This window comes from Festucalex cinctus, chromosome 17, assembly GCF_051991245.1.
Source record: "Festucalex cinctus isolate MCC-2025b chromosome 17, RoL_Fcin_1.0, whole genome shotgun sequence".
Lineage (NCBI taxonomy): Eukaryota > Metazoa > Chordata > Actinopteri > Syngnathiformes > Syngnathidae > Festucalex > Festucalex cinctus.
In genome coordinates this window covers 13,245,837-13,261,364 of record NC_135427.1, presented here as the reverse complement: position 1 = coordinate 13,261,364, position 15,528 = coordinate 13,245,837, and the positions used below count along the sequence as shown (strand labels likewise).

Genomic DNA, 15,528 nt, shown 5'->3' with positions numbered 1-15,528 from the left:
TGCGTTTACTGACCCTGGTTTCTATTAAAAACACTCAGATGAAGCGGTGGGAAACCGGTTTTCCCCCACGTTGAAGTGCACAAATTCACCCAACACAGAGGTAAGAGGTAGCAAAAGTACAAACCCTTTATAGTTGGTGTACATAATTTGTGGAAAAAGATACTGGTAAATGTGGAGGTTCTGATTTAAAAAAAAAAAAAAAAAAAAAAAAGTAGATCCTGAAACGTACCAGAGTAGTTTTTTGTTTTGTTTTGTCAATTATAAACAATACTGATTTTACTAACTAAAAATAAAAGGTGATAAAGCTTTAAAAAAAAAAAAAAAAAAAAAAAAAAAAAAAAAAAAAAAAAAGCCAATACGGAATTCAAGAATTCCACATTGCAAATATACGGTAGTGATATAGTCGAGCCCATTGTTGCAACTTTTTGTTTGACCCATCATAGGTCGCTAGATTCCCCAGAGTGAGTCACTAAAAAAAAAAAAAAAAAAAAAAAAACCTACTAATACATTTTTGTAGATTGTACGGATATATATATATATATATATATATATATATATATATATATATATATATATATATATATATTTAAAGATAGAAGCTGCTGGATTTTAGGCCAGCATGAACCAACCATTTTCCACAAATAATTCTTGCAGCCAACATCAAAGAATTCTGTTCAATTAAGTCATAGGTGGGGAAGTTCCTTTATGCCGATGGCTGTTCCTGTTTTTTCCACTTTTAATATTTCAATCAATTACGATCGCAACCACAGTTGACTTTGCCTCTATTTACATTGTATTTACTGTGTTGATCTACAAAGGTTAAAAAAAAAAAAAAAAAGGTAACAAACCTGTTTTGACAAAGTAAGAAGTAGATAGTACAACAATCTCTTTTCAAATGTAGATAAAAGGTAAAATTATCAGAAAAAAAATAAATCCTAAGTATTTATACTTAATTACTTCCCAAAACTGAAAAGCAGTCAAATATTTTCTGAAGGACATACAAACTAGGCAAAATGTACTTTTTGTCACATGAACAGTAAGTGTTGAGGCTTCATTTTGGTCATTCCATGAACTCAAGTATAAATACGCTTTATTGTGATGACTGCTGCTGCCACTTCCTCTTCAACATCAGACATTTTCTGACTCATCGTTGTTTTCATCCTCTGCTTCTTCTTCATCATCATCATCATCTTCCTCTGTCGTATCAGTGCCCTCGCTAGAATCCTCTTCATCAGTTTCGCTAAATACAAATAATAATGAAACATAGAAATATAACAAAAATTGTTACTGTACAATACAAACCAAAACATTGATTCCCAACCACTAATATGTGGGAAATCATACAATTATTAACTATTACTTAGGATTACTTACTATTTATTATTTACTACATATAATCGTACATACTTCATCTATCTATATATCTATGCCAAGCTTGTGCGGAGAGCCAGAACATTTAAATGTTCTTCCACTAGATGGCAGAAGGAACCAATAACATGTATTTCCATCATTATTTTAAACCATTTGCCGGTATACATTTGTTAACATTTTTGTTTGTTGGTTTGCCAATAGATTTTCAATCAGTGGCTTAATAAAGGTTGGGAAACACTGACCTAGAAGTTCATGTTCATTCATAAGCACATTGCAATCATTTCAAAATTGGATTATGGTCCTGGACTCTAATGACAGCATTTATCGACTACAAATATAATTAAAAGTTCCCCTCAAATGAACTACAAGATGCTTACCAGTGACGTCTGTTGAGATTCATACATTCTACTCCCGAGTTGACGTCAAATGGATCTGCAAACATTTACAAACAAGTTTCCCCACAATAAGAAAAGTATAATTGTGAAAAGAAACTGCTTTGTTAAATACGTCATGATAGTTATGTTGCATTGATGAAAATGATTAGATTTTCCCTCCCTTCTGTTTTACCATACGGGAGCTAGTATCTTTGGACTTGAATGACAGTTAAATGTTAAAGTTTTACTAAAAACAAAAGAATTTAATTCATTGATAGGAAATGACATTTAATCTGATACAGGCCTACATTGTTTCATCTGGTGTTTGCCTTGGCCAACAGGGGGCAGTATAATACAAACAGACCTAGTTAAATGCAGTAATATTATACATTTTAATTATTATTTACACATATATATATATATATATATATATATATATATATATATATATATATATATATATTTGACGTCACTGAAAGGCTTATAACCACCACAACATCAATGCTAGTTTCATTACCCCATCTATGACGTGGTAACATTAAGCTCGCACACGTCCTCGAGGTACAGTTGTAGTTGTTTTCAATACGGAGTAATTCTGTGATAATAAACACCTTGACACCTCTTTTGTTAAAAAATGTTCTCCATCTGCAAAACTGCTGTTGTGAAAATTCCACCATCTTACATAAACAAAGCCCACATTGTAAATTGAACCCATTTTTCTTTTTTTACCGATGTCGTCCTCCTCTGGTTTAGTGGTGAGAAAGTCCTTTTCCACAGTGAGCAGCTCTTCCTCCGACTGGCAGGCAGCATAGCGCTTCAGCAGCACTTTATTGAGGTCCAGGAACACAGTCCCCCACTTGAATTTCTTCAACAACAGCACGGCCAGTTCCTCGAAACCTGGCAACATGGAATACAGGACGAGTATATTTTGAGTCACTGTGAAATTGCAACAAAAAGATTGGACGCGGGCCTTACCCACAATACAAAAAGTGGCAGCAAAAGCCTCAACACAAGATAATTTGCAAGGCTTCCCGTAGTTGACCGGATTGGCAGCTACGAGGTAAGGCAGCAGCCGCGGATGACTTCCGACCATCTTATTGAAGGGCGTCTCCTCCAGTTTGGCCCAAGAGCAATCAATCACTGCGAGTCCATTCTGGGCCACAATCTCCCTTTGAATTAACAGACATTTGATTCAGTTCACAACTCAACACAAAGAAATACTTTTGTAAGTATGATGTATTTTATTTACGTTTTTGTCACACTATTAAATAAATATTGATGTTGAACTACTCCAGATGATGTATATGACACACTTGCATGCTTTTATATTGCATTTTTTGATAATCCCAGCACTGCTTTTAGCTTCCACTTTCAATGTAAATTCTACAACAACTCAAAAGTAGTGAAGTTTGTTAACAATGGCATCAACATACCTGTCAGCTGGTGTCACATACTTTGTGCCCATGGGACTCAAAATGAGTCCATTAAACCTCTGATTGAGGCGCAGGTTGCGCACAAAGCCCTTACGGGCCAACTTTCGGCCTGTGCAGCGTTTGGGGTCGCAATGGCCGAGCTCCCACATGGCAAGAGGACAAGGTAGCTTCACTTGAGGGCTCTCTGCTCCCTCTTCCTCCCTGTGAAGACTTGCTGTCATTGGAAAGACAATATCATGCAAGGTTATTATTATAATCATGGACCACTTTGGGGGTGTTTTCCTTTTTTCTGGCAGATATGTCTACTCATAAATATGCAGCGACAGAAAAACGTACAAACAAATTTGAGACAAAAACTGTAATTCATGTTTACCTTCAAATGCAGAGTGCATTTCTTCTGTAAAAGTCTCTAATGTTTTCCCCTTCACTTTGTGTCGTTTGTCTTTTCCCTTGTCAGGGCGCACAAATTTGCCCTGTTTCTTCCGTCCCATTTTGCACACAGAAATATGTATTCTAAGGTGGTGGAATATATTCCGTAAGATGTTATTACTGGTACTGTCAAAAGTAAAGTCTGTAAAACCAACACATGCTTCCTGTTAGCTTGAGCATTAGCAGATATGGAAACATTCGTAACACACTTAAAAACCAAGTTCCGATTGTACGCATTTGTAAGTAAGTAGAATGTGTCTCAATAAAAACTCGGATTCCCACTGCTATTGATGATTTTTAAATATCACAAACTGTAATACACGGTAGTTGTTTTTTTTGGCTTCTGTAACTAAAACGCGACGTGCTTCGCTTAAATAAAGAGCATGCGCAAACGATGTTATTGTCACGTGACTGTTTTACCCGGAAGACCTAGCAGAAGTGAAAAGACATTTTAGCCTCTAAAATTAAAAAATGCACAGCTTGTTTAGTGTGAAATATCACTTATTACTCGTCTTTCCTGTGTGCATGCCCCTTTTCGGTGAGTAACTGGAGCATAATTTGCTTATCGCTACAATGACGTCGACCGAGATGAGCTACACATGCTGTATGATTCTGCCATAACGCTTGTGCTTCTTGACTTGTTTTTTTCCCCCCACAGTAACTCATGGACTCGCCGGTAAAATGAAGATCGTCGAGGCGCCGAATACGTTTGGGTTCGTTAAGTTTAAAAAAAAAATCTTAAAACAAATAAAACATAATTTAAAAAAAAGTTTCTCCATAATTTACTCGGTGTTCTGTTTATGTTGTTACGTGTTTAATATTATTATTATTATTTTAGTAAAGAAAATAATGTGTAGTTTTCGTGTTGGATACGTGCCTTAAAGGGGCGTGGCCGGGTGACCTTGCCGACATGCAAGGGCATTATTGTGCGTACAAATCGGCTGGCCGCTACAAGCTTATTTAAAATCCGATATTTGCATTAAAACACACACGCACATATGACAGATCATGACACTCAAACACCCTTGACAGGTTAATTGGACTTTCGGCCCTGTAGTAGTAAAGCATTTAATTGTTCTGCCTGTCACAAAACATAACTAGCGTAGAATGAACATATTCATCAGTTCATTTTCTATAACCCTTATCCTCACTAAATCCACAGGTGATCTAATTGTTTAAAATGTTTCTCTCCTAAGGGTGAACAACAATTTTCTAGCTCAGGGAAGCCGACTTCAGGCTAAAGTGCTTCCATCACCAGTGTCTGGTAAATTTGTCATTCAATAAGACACTATTAATTCATTTGATCTAGAATATTGGTCCAAAAAGTCACACAGTTTTTATTGTTTGTAGGGCCGCCACATCTGTTTTATTTGGCTGGAAGGTGTTTCAGTCTTATACACTCAGTGTAAGTATTACACAGAATCTAAGTCACAACCAGAAGAACACTTTGTGGGTTCTGTTTGCAACTGTATAGCATACTTTCAGGTATCGATACGAGTTCTGTCCGTTTCACAACATCACCCAACATGAGCAGTCATTCCGATGGAACGCTTACAGTGGGATCCTGGGGTAAGACGCCGCCAGCTACTCGTCGGCACTGAGCGGAAGCTAAAACCGGCCTTGTGCTCTCCTGACAGGATCTGGCACGAGTGGGAGATAGCGAACAACACTTTTACAGGCATGTGGATGAGAGACGGAGACACTTGCGGCAACAGAAACAGAGAAGCGAAGGTGGCTGGTGTTTTAGAGTGCTCACAAAAAAGTTAGGGCTCATGTGTGAAATGTTAGGATGAACCTAAATTGCTCTAGATCCTTTACAGGTGAACTGTATTTGACCTCAAAATTTTTGAATGTTCAATGTTATGGGTAAAGAGAAGGTTAATCCATAAATTTCACACAAAAGTCGGTATCTCTAAATTTTTCCGCAGACTGCGTAAACAGAGTTTGTGTCTTTCTGCAGGTTCTTCTTGCCTGCAGCAGCCAAAGCAAACTTGCTCAAGTGACAGAGCCGAGCACGTGCGTGTACTCCCTCACTTTTGAGACGCCGCTCGTTTGCCATCCGCATTCTCTTTTAGGTAAGACGACAATATAAGCGGACTTGTACGGAGCCCCTTTACGTTTATGCAACGCAAACGTTATGGGAAAGCTTTCCCGAAGTGACAAGAATGGAGCGTGTATTTTCCCACTGCTTTGTTTACACGCTCCATCCTCGTCGCTTTTGGTCACATGGAAGATGACCCGGAAGTGTTTACAGAGCAACTTTGCGTTCCCTCGCAAAGATTGCGAGATGCGCAATGCAAACTTTTTTTTTTTTTTTAACCACGTCACCTTAGGCCCTCCGTAGAATTGCTTTTCCTGTACAAACAAATTGACTAAAATTGGATTTTTGTGCGCAGCCGTCAGTTGTCGTGGTGGTCTGTTAGGCTACTTATTAATGATAAACCTAATTTGCGTGCTGCTTTCAAGTGTACCCGACCCTGAATGAGAAGCTACAAAAGGAATGGGATGAAGCGGAGCAGGCTCGATATGAAGGCCTCATCACCGAGCAAGTAAGTTCAACAAAACAAAAACAAAACAAATTTTTCTTTTGATCTGGAGCTGAATGCTGCCTTTGCAGGGATACAACAAGCTCATCAGGGATGTGTTTGAGGACGCCGGCCTCCTGAAGAGTCAAAAAGTGAACGGGAAGCTGCCCCAAGTTGGAGCTGAAGTAGAAACGCACAACTCACTACAGAAATGTAACGAGGTATGTCGACGTATAAACGCAACAGGAAACTTGCAAATCATGATTCGTTCAATACTGCTCCGCAATCACGAGAATAGCGTTCTTCATCTTTTACAGGACTTCCAAAAACAGCGAGAAGAGATTGCGAGACTGCGAGCCCTGCTGACGCAACACAATATTGCTTTTGATGCAAAACCAGGTGAAACTCTCAATCGGTGCGTGTACAAACGTACGCTCGCGTTTCATACATTTCACTTTGCGTCACAGATGAGACCAAAGGCGCAAAGACGACGGCCGAGGCGCAGCATTTACGTGGCGACGTTGGACTTTTTGAACTCACTGATCAGCGCTGAATCGCGCCAGCATGCAACCATGGAGGACGTTTTTGTGGATCCCGTCCACATGAATGAAACTTCCTGAACTGAAATGGGAAACTTAAAACAAAACAAAACAAACAAATCATTTAAAAGAGAGGTACAATCCATTGTTATGGAAAAATACTTCCTCAGATGTCCTGGATGAATAAGTGGAGATGGTCCGAAATGTGGGAGGAGGCTCAATTTGGGAATGTCATCATTGAAAATGTGGAATACTGAAAAATGGTGCCCAAACATCTTGAATTTTATGAATACAGTACTTTGAAATTGAAGGGAGATGTGGAATTAGTCACTTGTCCAAAAACTGCTGGGAATAAAAAAAAAAGAAAAAAAGAAAAGAAAAATATTTTTTAAGTTCAACCCAAACGAGTATAAACAAAGCAACCAAAGATGCTGTCTGCCTATTTTGTGGGTCTCAATTATCCAAAAATAAATACAAACGCATAAAATATCTCATTGGTAGCCTAACTGTTAAAAAAGAAAAAAAAATAATAATAATGGCAAAATCAAAGTCCAAGCCTGAGTCTTGTTATTCGGAAAGCATCTGGATGACTTCTCTGGCTCTGTGCGCCCTCTTCTGGACGTTTCCGTCCTCAGGCGCTTGGTCCGATTCCTGGACCAGGACGAGGGCCTTCTGAACGGTGGTGTCTCTCGACCCCCCGCGGAGCCCCTCCAGGTACTGCAGCAGCACCGAGAACTTCTCGTCTCGAATCTGCCGGCAAATTCAAATGTGAAATACTCGGGTACAAATCCCCCCCCCCGTAATCGGATGGAAACGCGCGAGCCGCGTTTTACCTGTTCGGAATCAAACATGTTTTGCAGTAACCACGTCTGCCGTGTCTTCTGAAACTTCCATGCCGCACGATTGTGAGCCCAGCTGGAAAGACGACGCTGTCGTTAACGAGAGCTTCTCAAATAGCTCCGCCCCCGTGCAAAAATTATTTGCTATTTATTTTTATGTTGTGTCTTGTGTTCCCCATCTCCATGCAGAATAAGCAATTGTACCTTTAGTTGTGCTGGACTAGAATTGCTCAACCTGGCATTGCAAATCAACCTTATATTGAAGAGGCCCCAGAATTGAACCCTGTGGAACACCATCCCTTCCCAGTTCCAATATACGTCAATTGATATTGCACAGTCGTCCGACCACTTTCTGTTTTTTGCGAATGACTCACCGAACCCAGGTTAAGAACCACTGTACGAAACCAATTACTCTTCCCTGACCTAAAATGGGCCAATTAAAATGTCTGACATAATTGTGAATCTATTGAATCCATTGAATGGGACATTGAAGTCAAAAGTCTCTTACCAGGTGAGGTAATCCAAAGCCTGCTGGGACGAAGTGGGCCCGGACTCTTTCTCTTTGGCTTTTGGCGAGATGAGCCCCTCCGCTTTCAGCTTCTTCTTCAGGACCTTCTTCATCTTCCTCTCCAGGACCCGCCTCTCCTCCGGGCTCAAGTTGTCTTCTCCTTCGGCTGGATTTGAAATCTGTTGCGCCAACGCAAAAACAAACGTGGAATTTGTAAGTTGAACCGGCGGAGTGAAGCTAGTGCAGTGATGACATTGACATTTTTTAGGGTAACCCAGGCAGTTTTCTTTAAAATCCTAAAAATACAGCTCTGCAAAAGGTTATTGAAAATAAATATTTTTTTGGTATTTGCCCATTTGTTTTGTTTTTTATTTAATTCAGATTAACCCTTGTCCGCCCCCCCAAAATAAATAAGTAAATAAATAAATATAAATAAAAAATATCCCTCTGGTTCAATTTTAGCCACGAGTTGGCACCCTCTTGGAAGAGTGACAACTAAGTCATTTCTGATTTTTTTTTTTTTTTTTACTTCCAACCCCTCAAAATGTTCAGTGGCATCAGACCTATCCATACATGTAAGTTTTTATTTTTTTATTTATTTTTATTTTAAATATTTTTTTTAACCAGGACTGTGAATATTTAAAGTCTACGCACCCCTGTTCAAGTGCATGATTTTGAATTTTAATCACAAAACCATTTAATCAGGGGTGCATAGACTTTTTATATCCACAGTATCTACTGTATCTATTCACTAGGGATGTAACGATATCCAAACATCACGATACGATATTATCGCGATATGAACTCACGATACGATAATTATCACCACATTATAACAATGAAATAAATAAATAAATATATAAATAAATATATATATATATATATATAGAGAGAGAGAGAGAGAGAGACGAATGCAAGCATTAAAATAAATTGATAAAAAATTACTAAATTAATTATTTAAATTAAATATGAAATTAATAAATACAATAAATTGAGTTCATTCACATATTGACTCTGTTTTCAAGTATATTATGTGCCCCTTCATCTGACAATTAGTGCAGATTTTAAACATAGAAGGGTCAAAACATCCCTAATGAAAATTAAACTGCACTAAAAAACTAGCCACCAGAGAGTGCTAGAACTGCACAAATGGAAATCAACCTGACTTTTTTTTTTTTAACAGATGTGTTGCATTTAAATATCGTTAACATGCCGACGACGACGATATTATGTCAGTTTTAATATCACGATATTGCCATTATCGTTACATCCCTAATATCCACTTGAGCCTTTGAACAGCAATGTATATAAAATGCCAATCAAACTTCCACAAATAACACCATCTGTCTTTGGGGGAAAAAAGAAAAAAAAATCCTGCCAACGATATTCTGAATGCAAGACAGCTTCCTGAAATGAAATTCTACAAGTAATGTGTTGAAGCTAAGCAAGCAAGCAAAAAAAAAAAAAAAAAAAAAAAAACTTCCTGTTGCGTTGCAGGGTTGACTAGCATTTCCTGTATTTTCAGCTTTGCACACATTTTGGTACATCTACACTTTGTGCAATGCACAACACGTGCACCTTTTTTTTTTTCATGACAGTTGTGTCCCAATTTTTTACATTTTGTGTGAAAAACAAGTAGCACAACTAATACTCAACTCAACCACAGCCCTCTTAAAAAATAAAATTCGATCCTCTGGGGAGACTAAACAAGGGCGCCAGTATGCGCTCTGATTTAACGGCTCTCAGTCTGCAAGGTGAAGGAGGAGGAAAAAAAAAAAAAAAGGAGGGGCGGAAAATGTTCTGATCACATGGCCACGAAGTCACTCTGAAAGTATGCTGGCGGGATGTTGCCCGCACAAGTATAACAATCATTCCTGGTGAGCGCTCGTGTCCCCGCAAGGAGCATCATCATCATCATCATCATCATCATCATCATCATCATCATCATCGGCGTTTTGATCAGGCCGCTTGGCTCGCACTCAAGCGGCAGCCGTCGAGCCGGGAGATCCAAACAGGAGACCAGTGAGTGACGACAACAACCACCCAAAAAAAAAAAAAATGGTAAGTGGAAACATGTGTTGCAGTCGCGCAGACGCTTCGACAGAGGTGGCAAAAGTCCTCATGTGCTGTACTTAAAAGTACAGACACGATTCACGAATTGTACTTTTTTTTTCCCCCTGTCAATTACTTACAATATCCGTTTTGATTGCTTGGCACAAAAAAATAAATAAAATAAAAATGAACACAAAATAGTTTCCGTCTTCTGCAAATGTTCCCAAAGCAAAACTAAAAATCTAAATTAGCTACTGGTAATATATACACCTTATTTCAGTGTTTCTTAACCTTGCTTGGCCCATCTGTGCTACACGGAATTTGGTGCGCTCAGTAGTCGACCTGTGACTGTTGTGATGGGATATCGTGTGATTTCTTTTAGGGCTGTGCAATTCATTGAAATTCTATTTCGATTATTATACTTGACTCCATGATTTAAAAATTGCCATAAATCATACGATGTTTGTTTATAGAGGGAAATCAAACTTGAATTTATACATTTGCACCTATTTTTTTTATTTTATTTTAAAATAATTATATACATTTTGTTTGGTCCAAAAAGAACTTGCATAATTGTTTCAAATACTTTTATTTATCTTAATATATATATATATATATATATATATATATATATATTTTTTTTTTTTTACATTTAAACATTTTTTGTGTCAAAAATATATGATTGAATAATCCTGTTTGCTTCCTTTAAATAAATAAAAAACAAACAAAAACAAAAACAAAAAAACACTAAGCTACTGTATTTAATTGTATTGCATTTTAATTCGGCAAAAATTTGCCCATTTTTTTGTAATTTTTTTTTTAACATATTAACACATTACAAAATAAGAAAAAGTTGGCCAAGTTTTCTCTGAATTGTAAATTTAAACAAATATTAAAGGTCAAACGTAAAACTGTCAAATGTTGTGATTGTAATTAATCATTATTGTTTTGTATTTATTGTTTATCGTTATTGTATTGTTGTAAGGGACCAGATTTTATTTCGTTCATATTAATTGGCCAATTAATCAGAATTTTTAATCAATCGGAATTTTGTTCTACCATATATTGGAAATGGATTTAAAAAAAAATTATACTGATCAGGTGCTAATTTAAATGTTAGTCATGATGGTGGTTCTGCTTGAGCTTTTTTTTTTTTTTTTTTTTTTTAAATTGTTGTCAAACATTTATAGGATAACTACTTATTTAGCCATTTTTGGCAGTCAAACAATATTTTGCCTATAATAAATTTTATATTTTCATTATTTTTCATGTACAATTAGTACCTTTAGAAACACATTTTGCAACTTGCTGCCGACTGAAAATGACATCACAAGGGTTCAGGTAACCAATCACAGCTCAGCTTGTGAATGTCACATGACCAAACCTAGAAAAATTGGTTACCTGAGCCCTCGTGATGTCATTTTCAGTCGACAGCAAGTTGCAAAATGTGTTTTTAAAAGGTACTAATTGTACAGGGAAAAAAATGAAAGTATCAAATTAATTACAGATAAAATATTAACTTTTTATTGCTATAATGGGCTAAATAAGTGAAGTATCCCTTTAAGAACGACTGCTCTTTTCTTTCCCAGTCCAGCGAGCACGGCACACAAACGGCGCCCAACAGCTCGGCTGCGCCTGCCAACGCCTCGACGCCGTCGCCGACCGCCGTGCTGGAGCTGATTGCGGCCGCCCACCTCGTATCCTCGGCCAACCACGTGTACTTCTTGCTGGCTGCCGCCGCCTTCGTCGCCGGCTGCTTCCTGCTCTACGCTTTCGTGCGCACTTATAGGGTGCAACGCAGCGCGACCTGGCCGGACCATCTGCTCTGGACCTTCTGCGGCCTTCAGCTGCTCCTCGTCCTCTTCTCCTTGTACAACGTGGCGCACCGTCCTCGCAGCCTGAGGACGTCGGCGCTGGGCTGCGCCGCGCTTTCCTTCGCCGTCAACGTGGCGTCCCTCTGCGGCCTGTCGGTTTTGGCGCTGATGGCTTACGCGCTCGCCCTCGACCCGCCGGCCAGCTCCCCGATGAAGAGGCCCGGCGTCTGGGTGGCGCTGGTGGTCCTGCCGTCCGCCGCCGTTTCTCTTCTTCTGGCCGGCATCCGGGGACCGAGGGAGGGGCTTCACCTGACGGCGGACTGTTTCGTGGACCCCGTCCACGCCGGAGTTCCGTACGCCTCGGCGAAGCTGTGCCTCGCTCTCCTGATCCCTTACACTCTCCAAGCGGCGCTCGTGATACGCGGCTGCGTGCGGAAACGCAAATCCAACTGGAGGTTTCTCTCCGGCGCCGACGAGGGTCCGGCGTTCCTGGCGGCGAGCGCCACTCTGCTCTTCTGTCACCTCGCGTACATGGCGGTGCTGGTGAGGGCAGCGCGGCTGCAGCAGGCGGCGGGCGAGCTGAGCCACCGGGAGCGGGCGCTGGTGAGCGTGGCCGAGCTGGTCTACTTCGCCGGGAGCGGGGCCAGCCTGGTGCTGGTGCCGCTCACGCACCGGCCCAGTCGAGAGAGGCTTTGCGGACTGTTAAGGCGGCTGGCAGAATGCTGCCCGCGTGCAACGCACGCTCAGCCCAACAGGAACATCATCACGCCGCACATTGAGATTGTGGACACGCTGCAGGATATCGAGTCGTAGAGCGTCGATTTATTTTTTATTTTTTTTTAGGTGCTCTTTGAATTGGACAATCATATAGTGGTGCCTTGAGATACGAGCGAGAGTTTAGATGTCCAAACTTTTCTTTTCTCGTTTGAAAACATTGCTGTCATTCTTTGCATGTTAATCAGATATTGGCACAAAACAAATAGGACATAATCACACAGTCACATACAGTAAATATATATATAAGTGCCAAACCTGAATTTGCTTTGTTGTCTCTGTTTGCTCTGTTGTTTGTTTCTTTTTGCGCTTCTTGACTTTGGTTTTTTGTTCTTCCTCCACTGCAAGGGCGACATCTGGAATTTGATCTGCAGCCTCCTGGATAAGAGCAAAAACAGCCTTTAAATAAGAAAGGAGTGAATGTAAGTAAGGCTGGGCAATATGGACTATAACAAAAAATAAATAAATCTGATTACAAATCAATTTTCACCCCTTCGTTTATCGAAAAGGCATCATCCAAATCAAGTTTTGCATTATGTTTTTTCCACTTACTGGATTTGCTTCATTTCTCCTGATACCAAACTATAAAACTGTCTTTTCCAAAAAGGACACATTCTTTTTCAGCTCACCTCAGCTTTCAACCTCTTCCTTTTGCTTTTTTTGGTTTGCTCAACCTCATCGTCACAAGAAGGCAACTTCTTCCTCTTCGGGGGCTTCTGTTGTGATTTGTCTTTCGCCATGAGTCCTGCAACAAACACAACCAGTACTTGTCAACAATAAATTTATGTTTGCTCTCTCCTCAGAGTTTATGCTTAGTGAGAAGAACATGAATGAATGAAACGAACATTATAATATAGTCTGAACCTGGCTGAAATTGCTGGGGAAAGGGGACAGAACCCTGCCACAAAATCCATGAGTAACGAACCCCAAAGGACTACATAACAGCAAATGACTACTTCTGTCTAAAATGAAGCTCCCCAACTCACTTCAACAGTGAACTTGGCACCAAGATGCCACCAAAGCAATTGTTATTGATTTCTTTCACCTGAGCACAAAAGTACAAACAGTCAAGTTTATCAGCGAATAACGGGGGATATGTTGAAGAAAAAAAACAGCGTTGTTACCACAAAATTAACGGCACAGTGTTGACAAATGGTCAACACTTCACACGTTGCTATTAAATAAACGTGATTTCTGTTCACTTCTTCTGACAAAATGTATTTTACTTACGCAGTAAGAAAATCCAGTCCGCGTCTGAGTTTAGCACACGCTGCTGACTAGCATGCCGCATAACCCGGATGCGACGTCACTACGCAGAAACATGATTGGATGAAATTACAGTCCTGTGATTGGCCGACAATTATGAGGCGTTCAAATACTACACAAGCCTGTATGCAAATGCAAAACTCTTACCTCTCACGTTTTCGATTAAATATTTTTGTGATAAAAGATGTATATTTTGTCAATCTTGCTAAATGACACACCCATAAAAACTACTTCTCAAATGTTAAGACAATTATTTCCACAAAAGATGGAATAAAAAGAGGCAACAAAAATAAAAGGAAATGTATTCATTTCAAAACACGGACTCTTTCAGTATAGCAAATAAAATAAAATAAAACTGTTGACTTTATTTCCCATTATTATGTATTAGAGAAAACAATAATGACATTTAATAAAAACCTATTGAAAACAACAAGGAACTAGTAACAGTCTCATGCTTGGTGAGAACTGTATGGGGTACTCTATTGTGTCGCGTCGGAATTAATTCTCGGTCGTACAACTCTGCATTACATGACCTATGTTGTAAGGATACGCAAACTGTCCATCTGCATCGACCCGTGTGTTCTAAAATGACATTTTGCACAAAATGTATGCGACAATGTCACACGTTTTCACCGGTTTGACAAGCAAAACTCTCAGTCGTTGGACGTCAACGTTAATTCGTCACACTAATGCAAGCACGAGGTGAGTGCAAATAATATAATTTCCTCCCTCCACTGAAACTGTGCTATTATGTCTACTCAAATTTGAAAGCCTGTTTTTTTTTTTAAGCAAAAACGAATGCCAATAGTTCAGTTAGAAACGTAAGACCTATGAAATCAGGTTTCATTTCCTGAATGTGTGTGAAAATATGTTTTTGTCGACAGTGCGCGGGCTTTTTCCATGAGCCATCATCTGCTGGCCAAGCCAAATAAACCTGAAGATGACCAGGAGGAGGTGAATGAGGAGCCCATTCGCTTCTCCACCAGCAAGGCCAGTCACAGGGTGTGGAGTGTGGAGCGCTCCCTGGGAAGCGAGCACCAAAGGCCCTGGTGGAAAGTGTTCCCCATCAGTGCCATCTTGGTGGCCTTCCTGCTGTGGTGTGTCATGAGAGAAGAGACGGAAATTGACGCACTGTTGGAGACTGAACTCTTTCAACATTTACCTGGATTGCTCCCAGATGAAGAAAACAAGAAAAAATGAATGGCTGGGATGTACAGTATATACATTGTTTTATACTATTAACATAAGCAAACATTTGTGTAATTAAACATGCAATGTTGTGAGCACAAACAAGTTTCTGCAGAGCTCATCCCATTTTCTTAAAATTCAGACTGAAGTGGAATTCCTGGCAAGACACCTTTTTGACGTTTTGTCACATTGCTATTGTATTTGCAGTAGGAATGTGCGTTAACTGTATTGAGGTAAAATAGCATTTCGTTCTAAACTTGTTTGGAAATGTTCTATACATATAGCATGCTCAATCACCAAAGTTGCTTCTAATGTAAGACTGCACTGTATTGCCCAACTTGACCATCCACACCATTAAATGCAGATGCTGCAGCACATTGCTTTGACTGAGGTGCAATTTTGCAGTTTATTTTACC

General features: G+C 39.5%; 4 protein-coding genes across 7 annotated transcripts; 2 read left to right on the top strand and 2 right to left on the bottom strand.

Moving 5' to 3' along the window:
* Positions 1–683: 683 nt before the first annotated feature.
* On the bottom strand, positions 684–4,790 carry tsr3 (TSR3 ribosome maturation factor). Its single transcript, XM_077502236.1, has 6 exons — positions 3,552–4,790; positions 3,179–3,392; positions 2,721–2,914; positions 2,475–2,642; positions 1,749–1,803; positions 684–1,240 (listed from the first exon to the last, which is right to left on the bottom strand). Exons 1-6 carry the CDS (start codon positions 3,667–3,669, stop codon positions 1,129–1,131), a joined length of 861 nt encoding a protein of 286 aa, XP_077358362.1. The 5' UTR covers positions 3,670–4,790; the 3' UTR covers positions 684–1,128.
* gnptg (N-acetylglucosamine-1-phosphate transferase subunit gamma) lies at positions 4,006–8,365 on the top strand. 4 transcript variants are annotated; one of them, XM_077502232.1, is made up of 11 exons: positions 4,006–4,145; positions 4,266–4,320; positions 4,804–4,871; positions 4,958–5,012; positions 5,093–5,176; positions 5,245–5,338; positions 5,568–5,682; positions 6,074–6,156; positions 6,225–6,353; positions 6,450–6,531; positions 6,600–8,365. In XM_077502232.1, the coding sequence occupies exons 1-11, from the start codon at positions 4,079–4,081 to the stop codon at positions 6,683–6,685; spliced, it is 918 nt and encodes a 305-aa protein (XP_077358358.1). In that variant the 5' UTR covers positions 4,006–4,078; the 3' UTR covers positions 6,686–8,365. The 4 variants fall into 4 exon arrangements, with proteins under 4 accessions (XP_077358358.1, XP_077358355.1, XP_077358357.1 ...); XM_077502229.1 differs by having other exon boundaries at positions 6,450–8,365; XM_077502231.1 differs by having other exon boundaries at positions 6,225–6,531.
* chlsn (cholesin) lies at positions 6,933–13,971 on the bottom strand. Its single transcript, XM_077502237.1, has 6 exons — positions 13,889–13,971; positions 13,288–13,403; positions 12,917–13,036; positions 8,019–8,197; positions 7,505–7,586; positions 6,933–7,421 (listed from the first exon to the last, which is right to left on the bottom strand). Exons 1-6 carry the CDS (start codon positions 13,947–13,949, stop codon positions 7,239–7,241), a joined length of 741 nt encoding a protein of 246 aa, XP_077358363.1. The 5' UTR covers positions 13,950–13,971; the 3' UTR covers positions 6,933–7,238.
* A 438-nt stretch (positions 13,972–14,409) lies between these two features.
* On the top strand, positions 14,410–15,484 carry uqcc4 (ubiquinol-cytochrome c reductase complex assembly factor 4). The gene is made up of 2 exons (XM_077502246.1): positions 14,410–14,626; positions 14,809–15,484. Exons 1-2 carry the CDS (start codon positions 14,529–14,531, stop codon positions 15,122–15,124), a joined length of 414 nt encoding a protein of 137 aa, XP_077358372.1. The 5' UTR covers positions 14,410–14,528; the 3' UTR covers positions 15,125–15,484.
* Positions 15,485–15,528: the final 44 nt, after the last annotated feature.